We start from the raw sequence: 25,158 nt of genomic DNA on the forward strand, positions 1-25,158 counted from the left end.
TTACAGGGTTTTGGAAATTAATGTTTAATTTAAGTCATTGGTATGTTAATGGATTTTTGAAGGGGGGGGGGGGGGGGGGGTGGTATTACAAAAGAGTCACGTTGTCCTGCCTGGTACACAGCCTAGCACTCTAGGAAATGTAGGACATTTATATATATTAATAATAATGCATAAGTACATGAAGCAGGCTGAGGAAAAGTAGACCCAACAAGTGAAATTTCAATTCACAGCATGCCAGAGTGCAGTAAATAAGCATATATGAAGTTGAGTTTTTTGGATCACAGAATCAGCTCTTACTTGCTGTAGAAAGACTCCATGACCAAGTGTAATATTTCTCAGTTTATACTGACATCATGTGGTTGAAAGAGGCATCGCAGCTCACATTCAGCTCCTTGAGATTTAAAGTACATTTCAACTGTACAAAGAGCATCCCACAGAGTGAAGACTGCTTTTACACTAAATGTAATGGATCATTTTAGTGACTATGATTATGTTTTTATTATCTACTTTCAGAGTAACCAGAGGCTGAGCAGCAGTCAGTCCAACCAGCCTCTGTCCACTCCAGTGGTCTCCATCACCACACCCAGTCTGCCTCATCAGAGTCTGGTCTACACCGGCATCGGCTCTGCTTACAACAATGGTACCTGAACATTATGACTGTTTGTATGGTTTTGCTGTCATCAGCTTAGTATATTCTGAAAAAGGTCTTGCCCCTAAGGATCCAATAAGGCCACTATATGGCTTTTTTATTGCTTAATTTAATGTTCTTATTATTATCATTTATGTGCTGTTAAATTTAGAATTACATAACAGCAATCAGAATAACACATATATAATACTCATCGCATAACTGAAATACCCCTACAGTAGTGTGAGTTCAGACATACTTAGGATTAAACCACACAGGGAAAGACAGCTAGTTTTACTGTTACACTGACTATATTAGTATTTTGTACTGATAATCAGTATCTTTGAATATGATGATTTTTATCCTAAATCATCGACAAAATTTCAACTTTTCAGTATCTCTGCCCAAACTATGATGGGACACTAAAACTCTCCAGTGAAAGTCAGGCTCATGGTGGTTTAGCAGCTCCTTAAGGACCTAACAGTTTGAGCCAGGTTTTACAAACTGATGCTAATGTTGGATGAGTGATGAACCCCTATCAGATTTAAGGTGGACGATATCTTTTAAATCAGAGGCCAGTGTTAACCTGATGTATCAATCTAATGCTTTTTGCTTCATGTCGCTTGTCATCTCTCTCCTCATCAGATTACTCCCTGAACAGTGCTGAGTTGTCAGGCTTCAGCTCCCCTGCAGGCCCTTCTTTAGGCTCCATGGCAGCATGGCAGCAACACCAGCTGGGCTCACTGGGGTAAGTTCCTGACATGGCTGACGAGTAAACGATTTTAACCCTTCACAGTTTGTTAAAGTTGATGCCAATTGCATACAAGCTGGCATGATTTAGTTGTAAGTCATATGTATAAGAGACAACAAAACCCCAAGGAAGTTTTTTAAAAGAATCTATTTTTTGAGATGTGACTCTGTGATGAAGACAAAATGACTTAAGTAATAAACCGGACATATTATAAGTCTAGTATGTTATTGACTATTGATGGAGACTTCACACTGACAGTGGACAAGGAAGTATTTAGATCCTTTAATTAAGTTGCAAGTAGCAAGAATATCACAACGTCCCACAACCACAACGTAACATACTCCATTGCAAGTCTTGCATTAGAAAATGTGTGTAAATCTCATGTGTAGAACCAAACCAACAATGAATTGATCCTACTAGCATTTATTGTGTGTGCAAAGCCTGATATATCTTATTCCTCTGTGCCGTAGACCTCTGTTGTCCAAAAAGCACATCGGTTTGTACTACATTGTAAATTTCTCTAAGAACTTTAGTACAAGGTTGTGATATGTAGCACAACATGGTAGGGAAGCTCACACAATACATGTAAGTAGGATCTGCACATGAGATTTGTTGACAACAAGAAAAATGTAGACAATCACCAGCCAAAGCCTTTAAGAAGTATTAGCAAAATGTACTTAAAAAATTAAAAGTGAAAATACTTATTATTGCTGATGCACCTAAAATGCATTATAATGTTGTCGTTGGTCAAGGTGGAGCTAATTTTAACTAATTTAAGTACCACTGCGTAGTTAAACCTATTAAAAGACATCATTTTTTAAAAGCTCATTGTCTGTTTTGTGTGTGAAATCTTCATTTAAGTTACTTGGAACTATAGTTGTAAGTGCTAAATGAGTAGTGGAGTAAAAAGTAGTAAAAGACAAGCTCAAAATTGTACTTAATGCAGGTAAATGTATTTACTTTCCACCATAGGAAAAGTTTCCGTATTAACCAACCAGAGAAAAGTTTCTGTCACCAGAGCAGTTACAGTAGTTTGATCACTAGATGGCGCCTTCACTCCACATTCACAGCCTTAAACAATCATCTCTTTCTCTTCATCTGTTTGACTCTGCAGGTCTGCGAGCTCTAATCTCTGCATCAACACCAACCACAACATCAACATCAAAGCCGAGCCAATCTCCCCACCCCGCGACCACCTCAGCCACTCAGGGTACATGACCCAGCCACATGCCTCGGCTCCTCATCATCACTCCTCCTCCTCTTCATCCGCCAGAGCAGAGATGGGGAGGTCTCCTGCAGACAGCGTCAGCTCCTCCTGCAGCTCCCATGAGGGCGGCAGCGACCGGGAGGAGCAGCAGCAGCGGCCGGACTTCCACTTGCTCCCTGTGAGTCGGTCAGAGGGCAGAGAGAGTCCGACGGTCAAACGAATGCGAATGGACAGCTGGGTGACATAGAGCCCTGCAGTCACATGACGACACACCACCAAGGCAAACACAGGATGGACACTGTTATGCAAATGAAATGTGGATTTTATTGATGTGTTCTGTTACTTTTCTTTAAATTATCTTTGTTTTTTGTTTTTTTTAGGCAGTCAGATATTTGAGAAGGGTTGAGCAACATTGGTCTGAATATTCTGTATCTGTCAGAATCATCTCAGAAAATCTTCAGTGGTACTTTATAAATATGAATCATTTTTAATAATGTGGGTCCAATTGCAGTGCAGTCTGTCATTTTCTTATTCAGTGGGATGCAGGACACAGAAGAATGAAAGAGCGTGAGATTAACGTCGTCTGTCAGTCTTGCGGCTTCATGATTTGGGTGTTAAAGCAGTGAAGTGCTTCTGGGTGTCACTTATTCATTGCTGATCTTCTCAGGGTTTGAAACACCTGAGTCCGACATGAAAGCAATACTCCCTCCACATCATCCCTGTTGCTCCTCTTTAAAAACACTTATTTATATCAGCCAAAGCAGTATGCTGTTTTTTATGTTGTGTGAGCGTGTTTTTATAATGTGCACAGAATAAGACAATATTTCATTAGGATACAGATTTAAAACTGAAAGCCATGGACACTTGTTCTGTACGTGCTACCGAAATATGTCTTTATGTTTTGTATATAGTATCTTTAATATATATCACTTTTGGTGTAACTACACATTGTTCATCTGTCTGTTGCATCTGCCTGAGTGAAATATGACACGTCCACCAGATTTTACAAAAGTATATTTTTGTGGATCGCCGCCATATTTGCAAGGCATTCTTTGTCATCAAGTGTCTGTTAGATAAATCTGTTTTGTGAAGTACATCATGCTGCACTCTCTTAAACAGAAAACCTTGAGACTAGAAAGAATTTTGATAGATGAGATCATATGCAGAGGGAAATTCACATATATCAACCACGGAGAAACACACACCCAACATCTTCAAAATACACTCACAGGAACAAGTGACCACCACACAGCAAAAGTTGTAATTGTGTGTGTGTGTGTGTACATGTAGTAACTTCCACTAGTGTGTATTTAAAGGTATAATGAAGGAATTAAACTTATAGAGGCAGACAGACTGGAATTAGAGCAGTAATTTATACTCTGATGAATATTTACAGGGTTATGGTTACATGGTGTTGTTATAAAAGGTTAATGTTACACATATAAAGTTGTAGAAGTCTTTAATGAACCACAGTTGAAGATGGATGATTGAAATATATCTATGCACACATGGTTGGTAGTTTTTGATCATCAGTGGGACAGTGAAGATGTATGCTGATTGGAGAGATAACATTTGCTGTGGTCCTGGAATATGAGAATTTACCAAACGGTTGTGTAGCTCAACAGCAAATGATTAAAGTAGAGAAAATGGAACATGTGGGTAAGTACAAGAAAGCATGTGGTGAGGAGTGCAAAGCAGCAAGAGTAACCACATGGGTTCGACTGACTGGTAACATAGATGGTAAGAACATCAGAAACAGAGAGAGCTGCAGAAAAGTTTTGTTAATACATACCTACGTAGTTTAGCTTTTAACAGAAGAAAGACAACCTATTGGGATCACAAACAATTACAGTATGAAAGGGGGTGTCATACAAGTGTTCCAAACACAGCACTGCATTTTTATGAGGGTGTTTTTGAAAGATGTCTGGTATCTGGATGTGCCAGATATAGAGGTGACCATAAATAGAAACTTTCATTACTGAGTAACAATCAACTGCAGAGGAAGTCATGGTTCTTAGTTCATGGGAATGCAAGAATGAGACGAGAAGTTCTCAAGAACAGAAAAACAGAATTCAGCTTCCTGTTGAGAAGCAGTCTGGCTGTTGAAATGACAGGAAAGGCCAACATTGATGCTATCAACAAGCATATGTACTGTACTGGATGATGGTGTTATGGTCATTAGACTACAGTAACTTGCTGCAAGAAGGCAGGAACTATGCAGTTCACTGTGAATGTACTTTGTAAGACAGTTGTGTGTATATAGCAGGCCTGGCTTCAACAATGTGATGGAGAAGTGGAACAAGTATTGAGTTACTATAACCCATCAAGAGGTGGAAATATATGAATGAAGTGGAGGAAGTTGAGGATTCACAATAGGCAGTTTGATGTCAGAGGTGTTAAGTGGTTGGTGGGGACTGACACTCGCTGCCACGTCAATGAAGTTCTGTGTGTGAAAAGATGACAGTTTGTGGAGGTTAATTAAGCCAAAAACAGTCACACCATTTTTTTTCTTCTTATTTTCTTATTTTTCAGCACCATCAATTAGCTACAGTAGATAATCCTACAGTATCATCTCATGTCAGTTATAAATTATGAAATTAGGTCAATAAAATAATCAGGATTATTTAGTTGATTTACTACATTTGTCTGATTTAGTCACGGTTTTTGATGGTAATATGGCCTTAATCAACCTGTAAGAAATGTCTGTATAATGTAGGGATAATAAATAAAATACATTAATCTCACATTACTTAACTCCACGGTAAGAGGGAGCACATGCACGTGGAGTGTAAGAGGAGTTCAGATGGAGAGAAAACCACACGGGCAAAGGCCTCACTTAGTGCTCTATGAGGTGGAGAATTGGAGTGATTAAATGGACTAAGGTTAATGGGAAGGATGAGAGCAAACAGCTGTTTGAGAAAAGGATTAAGTTTATGTGACTGCTCTGGAAATTAGTCTAGCAAAGGAGTTTAATTTCATTAATTCTTTTACACTCCTGGTAGACACATTAGAAGGACAAATTAATTTTTATGATTCAGCTTAACTTGGTCATTATTCATTTGAATAACCTCAAAATAGATTTGCATGATTACACCATTTCTTTAAAAATGATGCACTATTTTGTTGAGCCCTGTCTAATAGATTTGTATTGCTTGATGTGACTTCAGATAAAAGTGCAACACAAGTTTGCCTTTTCTAGAGCAACAAGTCACTTCTGTACAAAACTTTTTTGTCCTAAATGTGAAATACCCATATGGCGACCAGACAACCAGTTTTCCAACTAAACTGAAGTGAAATCAGATGAGAAAATCGTATTTTGATGTAGGCCACTTGGTATTGGTGAAACGAATGGAATGACTCAAAAAACAACATGTGGGTTTGATTTGTTGTGCCATTTGGCAAAGATGCCGTAGCTGCAGGCTCACATCATTGTGAAGTTAGCTGCAGTGAGACCGGAAGTTGAATAGCTTGATTTTCAAAATAAATCAGATAAGATAATACTTAAGATAATAAGTTGGGGTAGACTGGACAAACTTGTATGAAATATGTTGTGGGTATAAAAATGTTAGAACTACCTGTTGTGTGTAGACTTGGCAGAAATGGAATATAATTTTGAAAAGTATGTTTTAATTAGTGTATAATCACCTGAAAATAAGAATAATTGTGTTTTTGTTACCTTACAATGAGCCCTGTGTATCTACATAAGGAGCAGGTCCTCTTCCACAGAGGACGCCATGTTGCACCGCCATGTTTCTACTGTAGCCCAGAACAGACAAACCAAACACTGGCTCTAGAAAGGGCCTTTCACGTTTTTCACAAGTTTCACAGCCACCATAGGTTCCCTTACCCGCTTGGACGAGGAGGGGAGGAGTATTCAGTTGGCTGCAATCTGCGGCCTCGCCGCTAGATGCCACTAAATCCTACACACCGGTCCTTTCATATGTTTTTTTTAAACGAGAATAATGATGCAAAAATTATCATTCCCTCTAATATTGCAAATCACATATTTCCTGCTAATGAGTACGAGCAGTCCTACATGAAACAGGTGTTACAGCGTATTTGGTGACCCATCAGATTCTGTGACCTACGGTGTTGGAAGAATTACTCAGATTCTTTATTGAATTAAAAGTATCAATATCACAATGTAAAAATACTTCATTACAAGTAACAATCTTGCATTTAAAATACTACTTAAAGTACTAAAGTAAAAGTACTAATTTACTAACATAAAGTACTGAAGTGAAAGTACTTTTAGTTTAGTATTTTAAGTAAATTCAGCTGGGAATACATGTGTATTTTTTACTTGAGTAGGATTTTAAATGCAGGAATTTTGCTTGTAATGCAGTATTTTTACACTGTGGTATAGATAAGATCTGAGTACGTCTTCCAGCACTGAAGGTCACAGAATCTGAAAGGTCACCAAATATAGTGTAACACCGGTGGCAGGGCTTTCATTTTGAAAGTCATAACCCAGCGGTGGCTGTGTGATGTTGTTGTGTCGCTTGACGTCAGCCGCTCAGATGAAGAGGAGGAGGAGGAAGTCTGTCCGAGCTGTATCGTCTCCTGCTGCCCTCCTTTAACCGTAGCTGTCACTAGCCATGAGGTGAAGGAGAAACAGGGGTGGTTCGAGCTTCTTAGCAGCAGGAAAAAAGGTAAATGTTCAAACATTATTTTGTGTTGAGGTGAGAAGGAGAAAGTTAGAAAGTTACCTGTCGGGGTCTCTGAGGTGGGGCTGGTCAGGTGAGCCGCCTTCCTGCCCGGGTGGAAACATTTCCGCTGGCGGACAGGTGAGAATGTCGACTCCTACTTTGACTTGTTGATACCTCATTATATGTAAATAATATAATCCATTTATACTGCCCACATCTGTATGAGAGGAGGCTGAGACCAAACTCAAACATATGGCAGTTTAAAGGTTGTTTTACGCGCATTGTTGGCTATAACATGACTTAAAACCGTTTCTATGCGGTTAGGATATCGAGTAGATGAGTCAGTTCGGCGTTGAGATTCACCACACAACACTTTGAATAAATTTGCAGTCAGATCTTGGTCGCCAACAGATCCTTGCTGGACTTTAATTTGCAGCTGTCATCAATCAGACTGTTTGTGTTTGGATGTGTGCTGAATGCCGATTCAATCTCCCATCGACACACTTCCTGTTCTGATATATAATAGTACAGTAAAACTTTGAGTATAGGCAAGATAACATAATTTGCATTTTTTATAAAGGGAGATCGGTCTTTTCTTAGAAAGCAGCGCGTCACTTGTAGTAAGGAGCCTTTTCATGAACTGTAGTCTATCTGCTGCAGTCATACGTGAGGAAATGTTAAAAGAAGTTATATTGTCCCCAACTCTGGACTGAATGTTGAAACTTGGGGGTCTTGTAAGAGTTTCCCCAAAAGAAATGTCAGCACATGTTACAGACACACTGGACTGGTTCAGGTTGTTTATTTTGACACAGCATACAACAGCTTGTAACCATCAACATGTAAACATTCTGTATACACTGAAAGTGCAGATTTTACTTTGGTGCAAGACTTATTTTGTTCTTGATGGCGTGCTCTTTGCAGTGAGCTTGCCCCATATCAAAGAATGGGAACCGCAAACTGTGAAATAGTTTCAGGAAATAACTTCTTGTCTTGTTCTGACAAGAAAGGGCTTTGATGCAGTCACTCAGCTCAGCCCACTGACTGAGGAGAACATAGCAGGCATAAAAAGACAGAATGACTGCAAATCAGAGCTTAAAGTAGCTTTCTTTTAACACTCATTAATATGACAACATAGCACGTCTACAGTGGGTGTTACTGACCAGCATGTTTTCATATGATGTTTACAGTTTCTGCTATCAGAATGAACATTCATGCTTTTGTGATTCATCCATGTTGGGCAGAGGAAATCAGTGCTTGTTCATCATCCAAATCTCTAAAATTCAGGAGGATCCAGCCTGTGAAAGTGCTTTCATTTTTAACAACGGATTAACCCAGTATCATTTTAAAACACTGTCATCCGCTATTTGTATTTTTTCAGGCATTTTTTTCGGGCATTTTGGAAAGTCAGTGTCTTTGTTTTTTTATTTCCAAATGGTGATGACCTCATTTGGCAATGAAGGTAGAAATACAGTATGTGAAGTTGCTGGAGCATGTTTGCTGCAGCACCTGTCTAAACACCGACTCAGGCTTACACAGGATCTCAAGATTGATTTTAAAAAGAAAGTCATGATTTGTATAATTTATAGGAAAACAGATGAACGTTAACATCGTTCTGACTGTTGTGATGTAACTCAGTTACCTATGCAAAGACTCTCCTCTCTTGCAGAATTCATGAAAAGTAGAAGAACAAAATGAGAAGTGAAACTTTCCATGACTTAACATTTATAAGCCAGTGATAAAACAGGTATATATTACATAAAGGCGCAGTGAGTATATTCTAGTTATTTCTAGTAACAATCTTAAATGTAGACGTTTCCAGTGAATGTTTCAGCATCGTTTTATCCACATCTTCAGTTTGTAGCACTTTTATAATGTCTTCTCTCGTTTGCAGTCGCTGCTCTTCGGGCTCAAATGTCAGAAACAGAAATAATCTTTATTGACTTTTTACCCATTTTTTTTATCCATGTTGATGTGTGTCTTATAATCTGATCTATCTCAGTCAGATTCCTGTCAGATGGAGGAATAATATTTTTTTATACATCACAGGTGTCACTCTCTCTGTTTTCATTCAGTCCTTGATGGTGAGCGCTCCCTTCACCTCCTCCAAATCACTCAACATGCTTCCCATAATTATCTTTAATAAAAATCTCTCTTTAAGATCAACAATCTTTTCTTTTCAGGCCACTTACAGTATTCACCGCTAACCTTTCAGTCTCAATCACCGTGTTGTTTCATCCATCATTATTTTAAGGTTAATGTTTGTTTAACCTTTCAGCTTTGACCTCTGCACAACTTGCACAGAACACGGATGATTGAAGAGTTGACGTTTGTTTAACCTCACTGGAGGTCTTTTTACGTAAGAGAGTCAGATAAATGACTAAAATGTGATGCAAGTGAGGTTAGTGAGATGGATTCCTGGACAAGGATGAGCGGCCTCAGGGTCTCCTTGAACTGTTACAGCCTTCACTTCACTGAGCTGGCAGTGTGGTGGTACTCTAAGAGGGCTGGCTGTAAGATGTAAGAGAATTTGCTATTAAACTTAGTTCATGTGTGTGAATCAAGATTTGATGAAAGTCTGGTTCTCCTTGTTGGTTGGACCATACTGTAACCAGCTGTGCAGTCTGTTTGTTCACGTAGTGTCTTTTTAGACTGGGTGAAGTCTGGCAGGTCAAGTGAATGTAATGACCCACTCAGCTGTGGTTGTTTAGCTCAGTTACATGATTACATCAAGGCCCGGTGTAGGAGCAATGGACTGTAAATGAAATGAAATGTCTTTGAACCAAAACTAATAACACACAGTTTACACTTAACTTATTTTATAGACAAATCTAGTGTTCAGGGTGCTGCTCAGTGACATGGATCAGTGGCACATGTGATTATCGTGGGCATTTGGCTGCTCCCATGATGTTTCCTGTAGATCCTTTAGCCTGCTGTAATGCTTCGGAACTGGGACTAATTGGAGTTAATGATTGATGTGGAGGGTCTTTGTGTAAAGACTGCAGCCTACAATATGAAGAGGACAGCTAAGGTCTAGCTAGTCACAAAGCTTTGATCATCACATCAATCAGTAACCATAGTGTACTAAATGACTCTTATCTTATTTTAATATATAGTGCTGGTTGAACTGACCGCGCAGCACACTCACATCATTGTTCATTGTTAATATCAGTTGCTGTAAAAGGACTGTAAAGTTGTTTTACCCCCAACAATAAAATGCAGTGTTGAGGAAGGGATGCAGGCTGTTGCCTATAGGCAGTCATGTGGGTTAACTAGTTTGTCTGCTGTGACCAATACAGCAGTAACGGTCGACGTTCTAGTTTCCTGTTTTCAGACTGGATATACAGTACAGACAGCTGCTGTCCCTGGGATGCTCTCTATGGATGACATGGGCACTGTCTAATGAATGATCAGTCATGTGACCCTGTCAAGACTTTAGTTGCCATCGTTTAAAATTGCAATAAGACAATGTGTTTAATATTCTCTTTCAATAGAATATAATTAAAAGTGACATTTTTAAAATTAAAAAAAAGCTTTAACAACAACTCTGTGCTCCAGATCTGCTCCAGATCCAGGTGTGTTGGAGCTCTGACTTGGCAGATATGTGAAGATTCCCTCATCTCTGGCTATATTTCTTTTCTACCATTTATCATCTTAACAAATTAAATGTTATACAGCGGCTAGTTTACTCCTCCGGCAGACAGAGAGCAACATTAACATTAATTTGGAGTCATGTTCATGTCCACCTGATGAATGTAAGTCCAATATCTGCATTTTAACACTGTCCGTCTGCCGTTCGGTGGTAAACAGGGAGCAAACAGCTGATTTTTTAGGGCTTTTTCTCTGAAAACTCCTGCCTGCTGCTACTGAAAATGATGCTGTGCAAATCCATGACAGAGAATCAAAAGAATAAAGTCGAGGGCTGTAAAACCAAAGCAGTGAGCTGAAAGACGCAGAGGAGCCGCAGATTCAGGTGATAATTCTGTGTGGCGGAGCGATGCCTTTCATGTTACTCATACAGTTGGCACTTGATCCATTGTTAATGTTGAAATATTTATTAGAGCAGTTTTAAAGCCCATATATTTGTTGAATCTGACAATTTCTAACTCTGCTGCCCTCAGTGTTGGTGTCAGAAATGGCGCAGTAGCAAACAACAGTGCACTCTGTTACAACCTTCAGGGACTCAGAGATAAAGGAGCTCTAATCAAAACATAGACTAAACCAATTGTTGTGTCATTTCCTACAAGCAAACAAACAAAATTACATGTAATCAGATAAACTTCAAAGACTATAATCACGATGAAAATTCCTCACAAAGTGGCTTTAAAGTTTTAGATGAATATGATCTATTCCATATAATGTCAGTCATTCATCCGGGCCTGCAACTAACAACTATTTTCTTTACTGATGTGATGGACAGATTCATTATTTTCTAAATTAATTGTTTTGTCTATAAAACATCAGAAAACAGCAAGAAATGTCACCGTATCCTAAAGCAAAAGCTGATGTCTGACAGATTGTCCAAACCCCCAAAATATTACATTTACCATAATGAAAGTATAAATAAAAGCAGAGAACGATTAATCAGTTATCAAAATAGTTGATGATTCATTGTCTTTCCATCAACTAATCAATGCAGCTCCACATTCATCACTTCACACAGATGTGCAGGCAGTCTGATGACAGTCTGATCAGTGGTCGTCTCTGTTTTAACTCTGCCTGCTGTCTCTCTTTCTCTCTCCAACTATTCCAGCGATCCATCTAATCCTTATATTTGGGTCAGGCTAGAGAATGCTGAATCCAGGCTACAGATAACACAGTCATTAGTTTAGTCATTTTCTCCAGACTAGATATAGAGACGAGTTGTTGTAAACCTGGAAACACACACGGTGCTGCGTGTGATGAGTATGTCATCTAAAAATCACCACGTGTCCGTTTTGGAAAGAAATGTCATGTTGTCAGTGAAAACATGGATTACCTGTCGTCATTGTTTATGTTGTACTTTGCTGTCCGTATCAGCGATTAGGTGTCACTTTTCAATTTCACTCTTTAACATCTGGTATTGTCATTGTGCTTTTGTGAACCCTGATTCTTGTCTTGTTTTTTGTGCTGTCACCCTCCCCCTCCCTGCCAGTCTTCCTCTACTTCCCCTTACCAGCTGATAACATGTCAGGTCATCGGTCGCAGTTAATGACATCACAAAGTATGAAGCCAGTAAGAGGCTTATGGGGCTGTTGCTTTTCAAAATCAGGTTTTGTCAGAAGCATCAGCAGCAGCCGGAGGGAGGTGCTGTTTGTGTTGCAGAGACGGTTCACAGAGATGACAGCTTAAAGCGTTACCATCTGACTGATGTCTCCTCCCGCCGTTTGCTCATTTCGTTTGAAATACAGATCTTGTTTTACAGAGAGAGGGTGACACTGCAGTGAACGAATGATAGGTGACTCAGCTAAAAACACACTTTGAGAAAAGCTTCCAGAACAAGACATTAACAATAGCAGAACACGTGCAGAGTGTAATGCAAAGTAGCTCAGTGGTACATCATAAAATACTTCCTCTGTCACGCTGAGTCACAGAAGTGTGGATTCAAATGTATGTTTGTTATCAGCATTAATCATTTCAGTTTGTGCTTTTATCTATTACCAGAATTACTTTTATCTACCACATTCATGAACAAAATATAAAATTCTTGGCTGAACGTAATGTCTGGTGGGAAATCTACTCATTTGGTCGACCGAGGCAGCAGACAGATTTAACATAAACAATTAAACCAAGATGCTGTTTATAACTGTTGTAATTTAGCCCTGAAGCTTGTATTGTTCATGTCCTGTCTGAGCGATGCATAATGAAGAGGAACAGTCTTGTTTTTCCTCCAAATGTTTATCATTTTGCAATCAGTGTCGGCAATGCAACATTTGTGTCGAAACACAGGTTTCACTGAACAAATAAAGTCAGCATCAAGCACAGTAGAAAGCATGAATGTGAAAACCTTTTTTAATAAAGTATATATGAGCAGCAGCGTTCTAATATGATACATGCATTGTATCATTCAGAACCGCCTTCAGTTTGTGAATAATTACAGTTCATCTTATAATTGTTTCTGCACCTACAGTACAGTACAATATACATGCTAAGCTTGTTGTTTTAGGCATCCAGGGCGTTATGAATCATTTTGGTTGATGATGTCATTTCATTTTGATTGATTGTGGGCGAAGCAATTGTAGTAGTTTGTCTGGGTATTAGTCTGCACCACAGTTGCTGTATGTGGGAACATGGCACAATACATGATATTCATTAGCTGCTCTCATATTGATGGAAAAGTGTTTGATGAGGTTACTTACCGAAGCTTTTAGAGTCACATGTGAAAGATGCAACTGTTCTTCATGCATTTGTTCTGAAGATATTATGGATATCTGGATTAGATGGTGTTTGTGTTGCTTGTTAAGTATTGTACCTGTTGTATAATGATGCTCCATCAGGACTGGATAAAAGCATGAAGTGCTTGTTGCTTGTTTCAAATGAGTGAATTTATTTTGTCCTACATCTGATTAAAAAAAGACATCATAATTATGTGACTTGAAAAACAGAAAAAAACATTGTTAATGTTATCAGTAACACTTGTGCTTTCCCTACTTGGAAAAGCCAAAATGTCTGCAGTGAAAAAGGCCTTATTTGCTTTATTTCTTATTAAAAAGGCAGTTACAACAGTGTTTTTTATAATGCATGAACAAAAGGTTGAAAGAAGTTCCTTGCAAAAATCTGTTTTGGTAAGGATGACACAGAAGAATGATTTATGATTGTCTCGGGCAACATGAGTTAATTATTACCCTCCAGAAAGTTTGCTACAGGTTTCCTCTCTTCTTCTTTCCCTTTTAATAATGTCAGATCTACTGTATCGTAAATGTGTAGTGATCACTGACATCACTGTAGATGTCACATTTTTCAAGCTTAAGCATCTGTACAATGATAACAGACATCAGAGTAAAACTCACAACTGAATAATATTCAGTAAATGTGATTTCAGTCACACATTGAACAATCATCAAGTCACTTTTAAGTTTTATCGAGACAAAAAATGGATGAAACGTTTAGTCATAATTCAAGATACGTGGGTTTGACTGACTCCTCTTCATGTCTGTCTTTTACTGTAGCTATCAGTGATGTCCAGATTTTAAACACACACTGAACCTTCCTCCCATCATGGACTCCAAGAAGCCGAGCATGCTGCAGCATCTCCGCCAGAAGATGCTGCCAAAACTCCGGCGGGACAAGACAAGCGCAAGCAAGGCGGTCGTCCATCTGGAACACACCATGGACCAGCGATGCTCCTCCGTTCCCGACATCAGGGACATGAGGCAGGAGTACTTGCGAGTCCCCTCCAGCTCACAGCTCCAGCACTACAACACTCTCAGCTACAGCAACCCCTCCACACCACTTCTCAAGTCTGCTAGAGGACCGAGAGGAGGAGGGAGTGGCCTGAACATGGGAGTAGCAGGTGGAGGAGCTGGGAGGAGTGAACAGAGACTAAACGTGCCTGCAGACTGCACAGACTGGGCTTCCTCCCAGGAGTCTTTCATCAGCCTCTGTCAGGAGGAGGACAGTTCCCCGGAGTCAAACTACAGTCCAGCCAGGGGCATGGAGCCTGAGGAGCTGGACCTGCCGGAGATGATGACCGTCTACAGCCCAGCCCTTCCCTCTTTGGAGGTTTCCCAGGACAGCTTACAGGTACAGAAGCTGCATAGTATCAGTGTTTTAAAAAAATACAGATCAGTCCTCAGATAAACAAAGCTCTTTAGACAATATAGTAAAGGTTGCATGATTCAGAGAGATATTAGATATCTTATTTCAGATTGATGTTTTCACTTTATATTTTATGCTTTAGAAGAAACTTTAACAGTGAGTGTGACGGTAGAATGAGCTTGTACAGTAGTGATGTTGTTCTCCTGTAACACACAGGAAACGAGATAATGGACTTACAATGAAGTGGGTGGTTTATTGTCCATTGGCGGGTGTCACATGTGTTTGCACAGGACGTACAAAGTTTAAGTGTTCTTTACACTTGGAGGAACTGGATGAAGCTGAAATCGGAGTTCCTTCCAAAATCAATAGTCTCCAGTATCACTGGGTAAACTCTGGCTGTGTGTGTTTTTACGTTGCCGTCATGAGCTTGAATGGCTCATATCTTTGCAACATTGTGACACTTTCAGCAGTGACAAGGATGTGGATTTGAGTGTGCCAAACTGGCCTGGTCACATTTAGCACATGCTACACTTTTCTCTTGATTGAATTGATCTTTTACGCTTAAGTTTAAGAGTGAAGATCAATCACAAATCATTAGAAACTTTTAAAGTCCCATCAGGCAACTTTAAGGGCCAACAGGTGGAAAATCAGGAACTATGAGCAGGTCAGGTGCAGCAACTTTGCTTTATCTCAGGGTTTGTGAGTTGACAGGGTTCATGCATGATCGAGAGACAAAATGGTTTTGTCATTTTCAAGGTGTTGTAAGTTTGCTCCAGAAGTTTTGACATGCATGGAGAGATTTCATTCTCTCAAACACATAAAAATATTACTTCACACCAGAAATGAATGCAAAAACAAGTACAGACAAAACAAATGCACATACTGTAGATGTATCTTACCTTAAGAATATATTTTAATTGTGCATATACAGCACAAAAACTGTTTTGTTGTTTGTTTTTGTGCTTTACAGGAAATGTACACATTTCTCTTGTCTGTAGATGTTGCTTTGCCTGCTTATGGACACTACAGGGTGGAAAGGCTTATTATGAGTGTACTTAGTGAGCAAAAGAATGATTAATTTACTGTCTGTCTTAATGTGGTGCCTCAAATCACAGTGAACCTGCTCGTCCTTTAACATCTGACCTGGAGGAAATTAACTTCATTCATAAATTGTTTCAATCAAAAAAAAGAAAAAGCTACATCATCCTCTATGTCCTGAGCTGCTGCTGGTTGTTATTTCTCCCAAATAGTTTACAAACCACACCCGGTGTCAGTATACACAAAGCAGACCTGTCATGTTTTTATAGCAGTAATTATCAGTAGTACTTTATAAACATGGAGCAGTTTTTCTAGATTAGTGAATACTGCAGTTAACAGACATGATATCTCTCTAAATTGAACAAGCCTTTATTCCAAAAATGTTGACTCACTGGGCATCTAGAAACCATTTTTATACCCTCGTTGATCTTTATACTCTGGGTTTAGTGGAGTGTTTGTTTTGCTTTTTAACAGTGGTACACGTGTGTGTTTTTGTAGGATTGTGAATTATGTCTTAATCCGTGTTACAATGGAGACTTGTTCAGTATTGATTCCTGAAAATTAGCTTTAAGATTCTTTTGCAAGCAGTATTACTAATTGCTCTTCATATTCATTAGAAGGACAAAAAAAACCCCACAGTTTGACAAACAGGAGCTCCTCGTCCACTCTTTTTCACTTTGGAGTTTTTTAGGGCTATAACTAACAATTATTTTACTTATTAATTAATCTGTGGATTATTTCCTAATTAATCAATTAGTTGTTTGGGCTATAAAATGTCTATGACCGTTCCTTAAGGCCAAGATGCAACCTAAAATGTCTCGACGAACAGTTCACAACCCAAAGATATGCAGTTTACTGTCATAGAAGACTAAAGAAACCAGAATATATGCATGTTTGAGAAGCTGGAACAAGAGAATTTGGGCTTTTTTTTCTCTATAAATGACTCAAAACAATTAATTGATAATCAAAACAGCGATTAGCTTTCTGTTGATCAACTACTCGATTAATCGACCAATCGTTGCAGCTCTAATTTTTTTTTTTGTTTATTGTAAACTGGACAGCATTATATGGTTCAACATCATTGATCTGGTTGCGTTTGCCTAAAGTTCAGAGCAGTGCTTGTCTCAGAAGTTTGGACATACTAGTCCAGTAAAAGCAAATCCCACAGCTTCTATTTAAGGGAAGAGAGGGGTCTCATGAAAAAGCATTAAACAGCCAGAAGACATTAGGTGCACTGTAGATGTAGATTTGGTAACTTCCTTGCAATTTCATAAGAAAGCTGCTCTAACCCTGCTCTTTTCACCATGTTGTGAACTTCTGCTAAGAATACTGTTATTTTATGACATAACACATATTTGTGCAGTCTCTATGAGGAAAAAACACATTTCCAATCATTTCTCCTGTAGCTTTATGAATGAATAATTTCTGTATTATTATAATCATCATCATTATTATTATTATTATTATTAAGATACAATTAAATCTTATTGTACAGTCACACAGTTTTCCATGTTAAAATGAGCTGTATCAGACTAATCACCAAGCAAAACTGGACACAAGCACTGCCAAAGTCATCCGTAGTTTACAGGTAGTAGCTTCAGGTGTTTTTGAGGAGTGAATATGTCATTATAAAAAGATAATGTGATATCAGATTTCTTCATGATGTAATTGTTTACATACAGAACAAAACCTAGAGACGCTGGTGAATTCATAGCCTGACAGTCGTGTTTGCTACCCGTGCTATTATTTTGAAGCTCACATTTCAGTAAATGCCTTGTACAGTGGATAATACTGTGAACAAAGGAAAACAATTGTCTATACAAGTATTCACCCAGTCGCTGTCAGAGTTTTGTCTTCAGATGAAAGCTGCTGGTGTTGAGCTGGCATCCACTTTCACTGTTCCCTTACTATGATAAAAATAGGTGATAAACCCTCAGAGTGAAAGTAGGGCTGCCAACTCTCACGTGTTAACTGTGAGACTTACGCAATTGACATTTTCACACACTTGTATGCCACATATCCATTTTTTTCACGCCTGCGCACAGTTATTATATCAGTCTGTCGCCAGACAAGCACCAGATTTATTTTGCACATGCTAGATAAGAAAAAAATGTTTCAAGAACTAATAAACATATCCGGGATATTCCAACTGTTGAGATAAACAGAACAAAGTAATTTGGTGTTGGTGCGCTGTCATCAAAACAACCACCACGTCCTGCATTGATGACGTATTTTCCTGTTACGTCCTTGTCAGGGACGCATCAGGGCACATTGGCGTTTACACTACAAAAGATATGTGGTCGAATGCAGACCACCTCGGCAAATGGTTTGAGTGATCGGATCACAATGCGTCTTGATGGTCATTTACACTCATATTTAGCACTGTCCACTTGTGATCCGATCACTCAAGAGGCATTTTAAAACCAAGCGTGAACAGGTCTTCAGTCAGCGGCTCTTCTGTCAGCAGCACAGCGTGACAGATGCTGACATGACAATCACATTGGTTTTCCACCGATGAAAATTGCTGAACCAAATATGTCGCTGTACCGCAACAAGCAAATAGTAAATGTTTGATGACTTTGACACCACACCCTTGATGGTGTTACTGTGATGACACAGCATCTGGTAAACTCTATCATGTTATGTCAGGACTTAAAGTCTTTTGAAACCTTTTTTCAAAATCAAGACGTGTAACCTTAAAGATCACTGGCTCACTCCTGTTGTAGGGTCGGTAACTATTCCAGCACAGCTACACTGTATACAAAGCACCATGTATTGTACACTGTGTGAGAATCAGGGACTTAATAACAGCTCCGTGGTATATTTTTGCCCCGGAGCAGGTTAACCCAGTCGTCATCTCTTGAACTCTGTGTCCTTGACATTTTGTTGCAAACAGGAATTTCTCCATTCTTATCTTCATTCCTGAAACACTACCTTTATGCGTTTTTTTTTTTGTTTTGTTTTTTTTGCTAAACAACATATGCACATATGCATGTCCCAAAAGATGTTTTTCTATAATTAATGTATAATATGTTGGATATGTTGGATATTAACAAAAAGGAATAATGCTGAACCTTTTCTTTAGTTTATAGCAAAATAATCCTAATGGTCCTTCATGCTTTAAATTCCACAGAGAGGTAAAGCCTCAGAGTTGTTTTTACCCTGAACTGAACAACGGAAAGTGAGCTGGAAAGGCAATTTCCCCCTTTTTCATTACTATGTTCTCTGGTTTAGTTTGTTCAGTCCCCAGGATACAGGAATTTTTAATAAATGCGCAGAGGATTTGTCGTGGTGATAGAAATGCCAGAGAGATCAGTTCCTGAACCGAGCTGGTCAGCAGACTGAAACTTTCCCTTTTCATCATCTGGGACTTAACACTTCTTCACAATCCTCGTCATATATGAAATCACAAGATAGATTTTTGAAGTGTATTTATCTTTGTCTCTGCAGTATGATAGTCATGATTTCAACGGTCATGTGTTAAAAGACATGGACTATCAAAATGTAAGTGCTGCTGTTCAATCTGGTGAGGGTGATGTCATTTTAATACTATTAAGTTAGGTGTCTGCCAAGGATTTATCTTAAAATAATAACATCAAAGGTGAGTTTAGTTGGGTTTATCCTGAACTACATCTCTGTGGTTAATGGGACTCTGCAATCGATTGTTTCTGTCAAGTGTTTTTGTTACATGTTGCATTGTGCTTTGACTGACACGCGCTCATGTCAAAGTTTAATTCCAGATTATTGTGCCGTGTTCAGGACATAATGGGGCAGTAGGCGGTGTGTGTTTTTCAGTGTTCAACGTGTGTCATCCTGGCTTTTGTGGCCGGTCAGGGTCGGGATGCTGAGCTGAGTGATTCCAGGCGAGCAGGGTTTATTCACTGAAAGATGGTTGGTTTACTGGAGAGGCTTAATAGTGATTAAATAATCCACTGCATGGACAGGAAGCATAGATAGTGAACAGCAGCGGACTTTGCTTTTTTATATTTATTAAAATTTAAAACATGGGTAAAATAATACAACTAAAATGTAAATAAATTAGGTAAGTAAGTGAAAAACATGTGACTTTGACATGAAAGTAGAACAAAACAAAAAGCTTCAGATCATAACAGCCAACATGTGTGGGATAGGCTTGTGATAATGCAGAAACAACAATTAATCATTTCTTCTTCTTCTTCTTCTTCTTCTTCTTCTTCTTCTTCTTCTTCTTCTTCTTCTTCTTCTTCTTCTTCTTCTTCTTCTTCTTCTTCTTCTTCTTCTTCTTCTTCTTCTTCTTCTTCTTCTTCTTCTTCTTCTTCTTCTTCTTATTATTATTATTATTATTATTGTTTTTAAAGAATATTGAACAAGCACAAAAACAAAACTGTGCCTTACTGTATGTGCTTAAACCTCTAATTACAGCATTTTGTGAATTTGCTAACTAATAGCAGAACAACACAATGAGACGAAGGGAAAACTAACATGACAATGTAGCAAAAAATGATACACTATATTCAGTATTAAATTAAGTGTGTGAAAAATTCTAATGACATCAAAAATTGAACATATGAGTCGAGAATATATATGTGTATATATATATATGTGTGTGTGTGTGTGTGTGTGTGTGTGTGTGTGTGTGTGTGTGTGTGTGTGTGTATATATATATATGTGTGTATATATATATATATATATATATATATATATATATATATATATATATATATATATATATATATATATATATATATATATATATATATATATACGAAGGAAATATGGGACTTGATCTGAAACCCTAATACTTTATTTGTACCAAAGGAAATGTCCCCAAAGCGTTGAGTATCCAAGACTGCCAAGTACTGAAAGTTGATATCAAATGTCTGGTCAGATTCATAATCTTGTACATATTCTTTGATCAAGACTAATTGGGCAAAGTTCTTGTGCAGCTGTTTGTGTTCAGACAACATTTAACATCTGAGAAGTTTGACTTCCTTTGTTAAAATTCTAAAAATGGGTTTTGTAGAACAACAGACATATTCAGGTTGTACATGATATTTATATCTATTTATACATGATATGTGTTCATATTCAGACATAGCTGTTGACCTGCACAAAAAGTCTAGGTTACATCAGATATACTACTGCTGCTACTAGTGATACAATAAACAATAATAATGTTTTTGTGTGTGTGTGTGTGTGTGTGTGTGTGTGTGTGTGTGTCCAGTCTGACATGGGCAACGAGACTCTGAGTGTGTCGGAGAACTTCAGGGATCCTCTCAGGTCCTACCTGCTCACCATCAACCTGAAGGAAGGACGCAACCTGGTCATCAGAGACCGCTGTGGTAAGAACATCATCTTAACACTGCCTACTTCTACAACTGCTGCACCAGTGTTAACAGTATCACTATAGTGATAATATCACTATTAATAACACTTCCACTATACTATATTAGCTTTATCACCTATGTGTATGGTGATGATGTGACACATGTTATTTCACGTGTGCTCAATGGAATGTACACAGCAGATCTGATGGTGTATGCGTGTACTGTAGTATTGCTTGCAGAAGGTTGCAGCAGTACAATGAGCCAGCTTAATGTAGGTGGATGTTAAGATGGTAAATACCTGGTAATGTCCGATATTATATAAACAACACTAAATCAACAGGATGCACAGCAACCTTGAGCAACCTCAATGGTCAGAACAGGGAAACTGAGCAAATGTTTGCACGTTAGAAAAAAAACATTTCGGTATTTACATCTGACAGTAAGACACAATGTCATTTGTAGGCATTTTTTCTCAACAGGTACAGTATGTACTGTGTGCAGTCTTTTTTTTTTGACATTGTCATTTCTGTCACTTCTGACACATGCTTTCACAATTTGTCACAAATGACGTCGAGCACCACGCACTTGTTTTACATTTCTGTCTCAGTGAGTAAGTGCTACTACTGTTATTCATTTATTCTACCTGTTGGGTTCTCATGTTGCAACTTGTCCTTGAATGTGTTGTATTCTTTTTCCATTTCATTTTCTTTTGACTTACATGTCTTTATATTACTGCTGAAAAAAACACGTATCATTGAGGTTTTGTTGTGTCTTATCGTGGCACATCTCGGTTTGGTTTCTGAAACTAGTAACTAAACATTTACAGTCATATGTGCTCAGAGAAGAGTGTTCTGATATGAACCTAAAGAAGACATCACCCCTGCCAGTGTATGTTTTTCTGCTTGTGTGTTTAGCCATGACTTCTTAATGACGGCCAGGAATGTTCAGTATGTTTGATTACACAGTATTATTGACTCCAGAGACACCAAAGACAGCTGAATGAAGCTCCTGTAACAGCCGGGACAGGATTCCTCACAGCATATTGGAACCTGTCTGAGCCACACCCAGTAATTATTACACCAGGCCATTCACTCAGAGCATGTCCTTGTTCTTGGGGTTATTCTCTCATGTTGCTGTGAATTTACACAACCACGCTCTGTGTAAAGATAGTATAGAAAAGGAAGGGGGAGGATCAAGTGACAGGAGGATTTGGTTTCACCGCATTATTGTTAAGACCATATGGTTTTTTAAAAGCAGCGCAGGTTTTTATTTTCTATTTTTTTGTTTGATCAGATTATGTACACTGCATGCGGACAGGCACTTGCACAGATAGACCACAGGTGGTACTCAAGCACAGGCCCTTTTGGCCTCTGACTAGATAAGTGCCCTTTCTGCACGACTTTGTCTTTCTTTCTTTTTCTAATTTTATGGCATCAATTCTCAGTTAAAAGCATGTTGTAATACCCAAGACCTGCATTTGAGTTCTAATTCTGCGAGACTGCACAAGCCCTTGCCCCTCCCTCTTTGACTTCCCCTGTCACAACCACCACAGTTAACGCACGAAAAGCGAGCGCCATGCAGAGCAGCGTGATCCACGTCTCCCTGACCTGCCTTCACTGGTGACAGCCATGTGACGATAATGTTTGTCCTCGGCCCCAGCACTGTTTGTCACTGTTGTGAAATTAAACCACCATTAAAACATTTCAATACAGCAGACAGCCTAACACAGGCAATAACCCAACATTAACAAGTAAGCTAGTCTAGCGTAAAATAGCATCGTCAATGAAAACGAGTGAACTCCGGTAGGCTAGTTAATTCCTTTTATCAAGCAACTGAAACAAATGAATATGCATTAGGTGGTCTATATGTCAATATTTATGCAGTCATACTTGGATATCTCTCCTCTCCTGTCCTCCTCTCTCATTATCTCCCCTCCTCTCCTCTCATCTCCTCTCATCTCCTCTCCTCTCCCCTCCTCTCCCCTCCTCCTCTCCTCCTGTGTCAGCAGCTCTTCTGTTAGCAGCAGTATTCATGGCCCCGGAGAAATTAGCTGCAGGCTCTATTAATGCCAGTAGAGCTCCTCACTCACACAACTCCCCCCTCCTTCCCCTTCACACTCTGCCAGCCATCTTTAAGGTGCTATGACTTCTTCCTCCTCTTCCTCCTCTTTCCATCGTGTCTCTGTCTGCCCTTTCCTCTCTGGTCCACATGACACAGACTGATTGTTTTAATTTTTATTCTCTGAGGGGTTTCCACTCTGAGAAAGAGTCCGAATATATTGTTGAACATGACTCAGAGGTCAACCTGATGAACTTTTACTTCCTGAGTGTAAAAGTGTAGATTGAGATCTAGTTCAGGTTGATTTTATTCTTAAAAAAAATTAAGGATTTGGTCTGATGAGACGCAGCTTGACAGTTTGATTCCCTATTGATTGTAAAATTGATTGTAAAAAAGTTGCTCCGGTTGGTTCCTTGGTTCACTGTGTGTGTTCATACAGCAGCAGCATCATTGCTGCGCTGCCTGCTGATCAATGAGATAACCCAACAGAAGTGTAATTTGAATTCATGTAATTAGCTATCAGTGCCCTTTTTTTTCGTTTGAGCACCTGCCCCCAAAATGTCAGTGCACGGTCCTGCATGTGGAACATATGCTGACAGTTGCTGATGGACAATGCTGGTTTGTTTCATAGCAGGTTTATAATGTAAACCTCATATTGTAACAGCAAAACACACAGAACCAGACAACATGCAGGAGAGTATGAGCTGATGGTCCACACTGTGTTTGATAGCGTGCTGCCCTCAGCTGGTTAATTGACAGAACTGCTAAAAGTCACAGATGATACTTAATTCACCATGGAGTGAAAACAATTTGTCAGAACAGCAACAAATGTGAGATATGTAGATCTAAAAATAATGATAAAAAGAATTCTCACGCAATCACCAGTCATAAAACACAAGTAAATACACATAAACACACACATTGAAAATATCATTTCACAGTGGAAGCCGAAATCTGATTGGCTATTGATTCAGGAAGTTGTGGCCCATCGGTTGGGGAGGGGAAAAACCCACATCCTCCATACAGACACGAAAGATGACACTATGCATGCTGGTCCCTCCTCTTCTTGGAAACCACAGCAATGTTGTAAATGTCCTTAGAAGTTAAGAAACAAGTGTAAATGGCTACATGAAAACCTAGTTTTGATGGTAGAAGCATGTTATTTTATCAGTTCTCTGAAATCAAGTATAAACAGTCAGTGGTGACAACAAGTTGACCCTGCTTTTGAATGTGTCAGATGGAGTGAGCAGAGGAGCAGTAGAGTCCTTAACGTCTTTCAGACTGTTAACCTTAATCATGCTGACTGGCAGACCCTAGAAGTATACTTGTACTCCAATTTTTCATGACTTTGTCTATCATCAGTTTGTTCCTTGTGACTTTGTGACAATTCTGTCTTTGCAGTGTTAATAGATGGAACTATTTATTGAGTTCATGTTTTCCAGGGGTCCTTATTTAAAGTATCACACACTAACAGGGGTGTAGGGCACTCTGTCATTTTGAAGGCTTTGTAGAAATAAAAGCTGTAATTTGTATTAAAGAGAAGTATATATTTTCATTTTATACACTATGCAAATTACATGTAACCTTCCTAAAATAATAATAATAATCTTTTTTTCAGATGACATTAATTACATAACTAATAATGTTTTGAGAAGAAATGTTAACATTTTGCTATGATTCTCCAGGGATCCCAGTCAGTAGTCCTTGTATGTTAAATATGTTGGTAGGATGAGGGTTGATTCATAATAATAATAATTAGTGGCCTGTGAAGTCGGGAGCAAAACCTT

At 38.8% G+C, this 25,158-nt stretch overlaps 2 protein-coding genes and 1 long non-coding RNA gene across 8 annotated transcripts in view; 2 read left to right on the top strand and 1 right to left on the bottom strand.

The window, feature by feature from the left end:
* Window positions 1-3,935, top strand: part of LOC122993419 (myocyte-specific enhancer factor 2A-like) — a 47,078-nt gene extending 43,143 nt beyond the window's left edge. For both annotated transcript variants that reach the window (XM_044367600.1, XM_044367680.1), the window contains 3 exons: window positions 514-640; window positions 1,274-1,376; window positions 2,494-3,935. In XM_044367600.1, the coding sequence (XP_044223535.1) occupies window positions 514-640; window positions 1,274-1,376; window positions 2,494-2,833 (570 nt within the window). In that variant the 3' untranslated portion in view covers window positions 2,834-3,935. The remainder of the gene's footprint in view (window positions 1-513; window positions 641-1,273; window positions 1,377-2,493) is intronic.
* LOC122993589 lies at window positions 2,676-7,360 on the bottom strand. 2 transcript variants are annotated; one of them, XR_006406419.1, is made up of 5 exons: window positions 7,296-7,360; window positions 5,332-5,430; window positions 5,006-5,029; window positions 4,379-4,413; window positions 2,676-2,762 (listed from the first exon to the last, which is right to left on the bottom strand). It is a non-coding gene; the product is annotated as an uncharacterized LOC122993589 (long non-coding RNA). The 2 variants fall into 2 exon arrangements; XR_006406421.1 differs by lacking the exon at window positions 7,296-7,360 and adding an exon at window positions 6,263-6,365.
* The window catches only part of LOC122993251 (multiple C2 and transmembrane domain-containing protein 2-like), a 40,045-nt gene continuing 21,920 nt past the window's right edge, over window positions 7,034-25,158 (top strand). The window contains exons 1-3 of one of the 4 annotated variants that reach the window (XR_006406385.1): window positions 7,034-7,238; window positions 14,381-14,954; window positions 21,211-21,328. Coding sequence is in view for 3 of the 4 variants with exons in the window: in XM_044367462.1 (XP_044223397.1) it covers window positions 14,430-14,954; window positions 21,211-21,328 (643 nt within the window). In the remaining variant the exon portion in view is untranslated. Of the gene's footprint in view, window positions 7,239-7,301; window positions 7,374-14,380; window positions 14,955-21,210; window positions 21,329-25,158 lie in introns of those variants that run through there. The other 3 variants (XM_044367462.1, XM_044367285.1, XM_044367371.1) reach the window with 3 other exon arrangements.

Source organism: Thunnus albacares, chromosome 1 (assembly GCF_914725855.1).
Source record: "Thunnus albacares chromosome 1, fThuAlb1.1, whole genome shotgun sequence".
NCBI lineage: Eukaryota > Metazoa > Chordata > Actinopteri > Scombriformes > Scombridae > Thunnus > Thunnus albacares.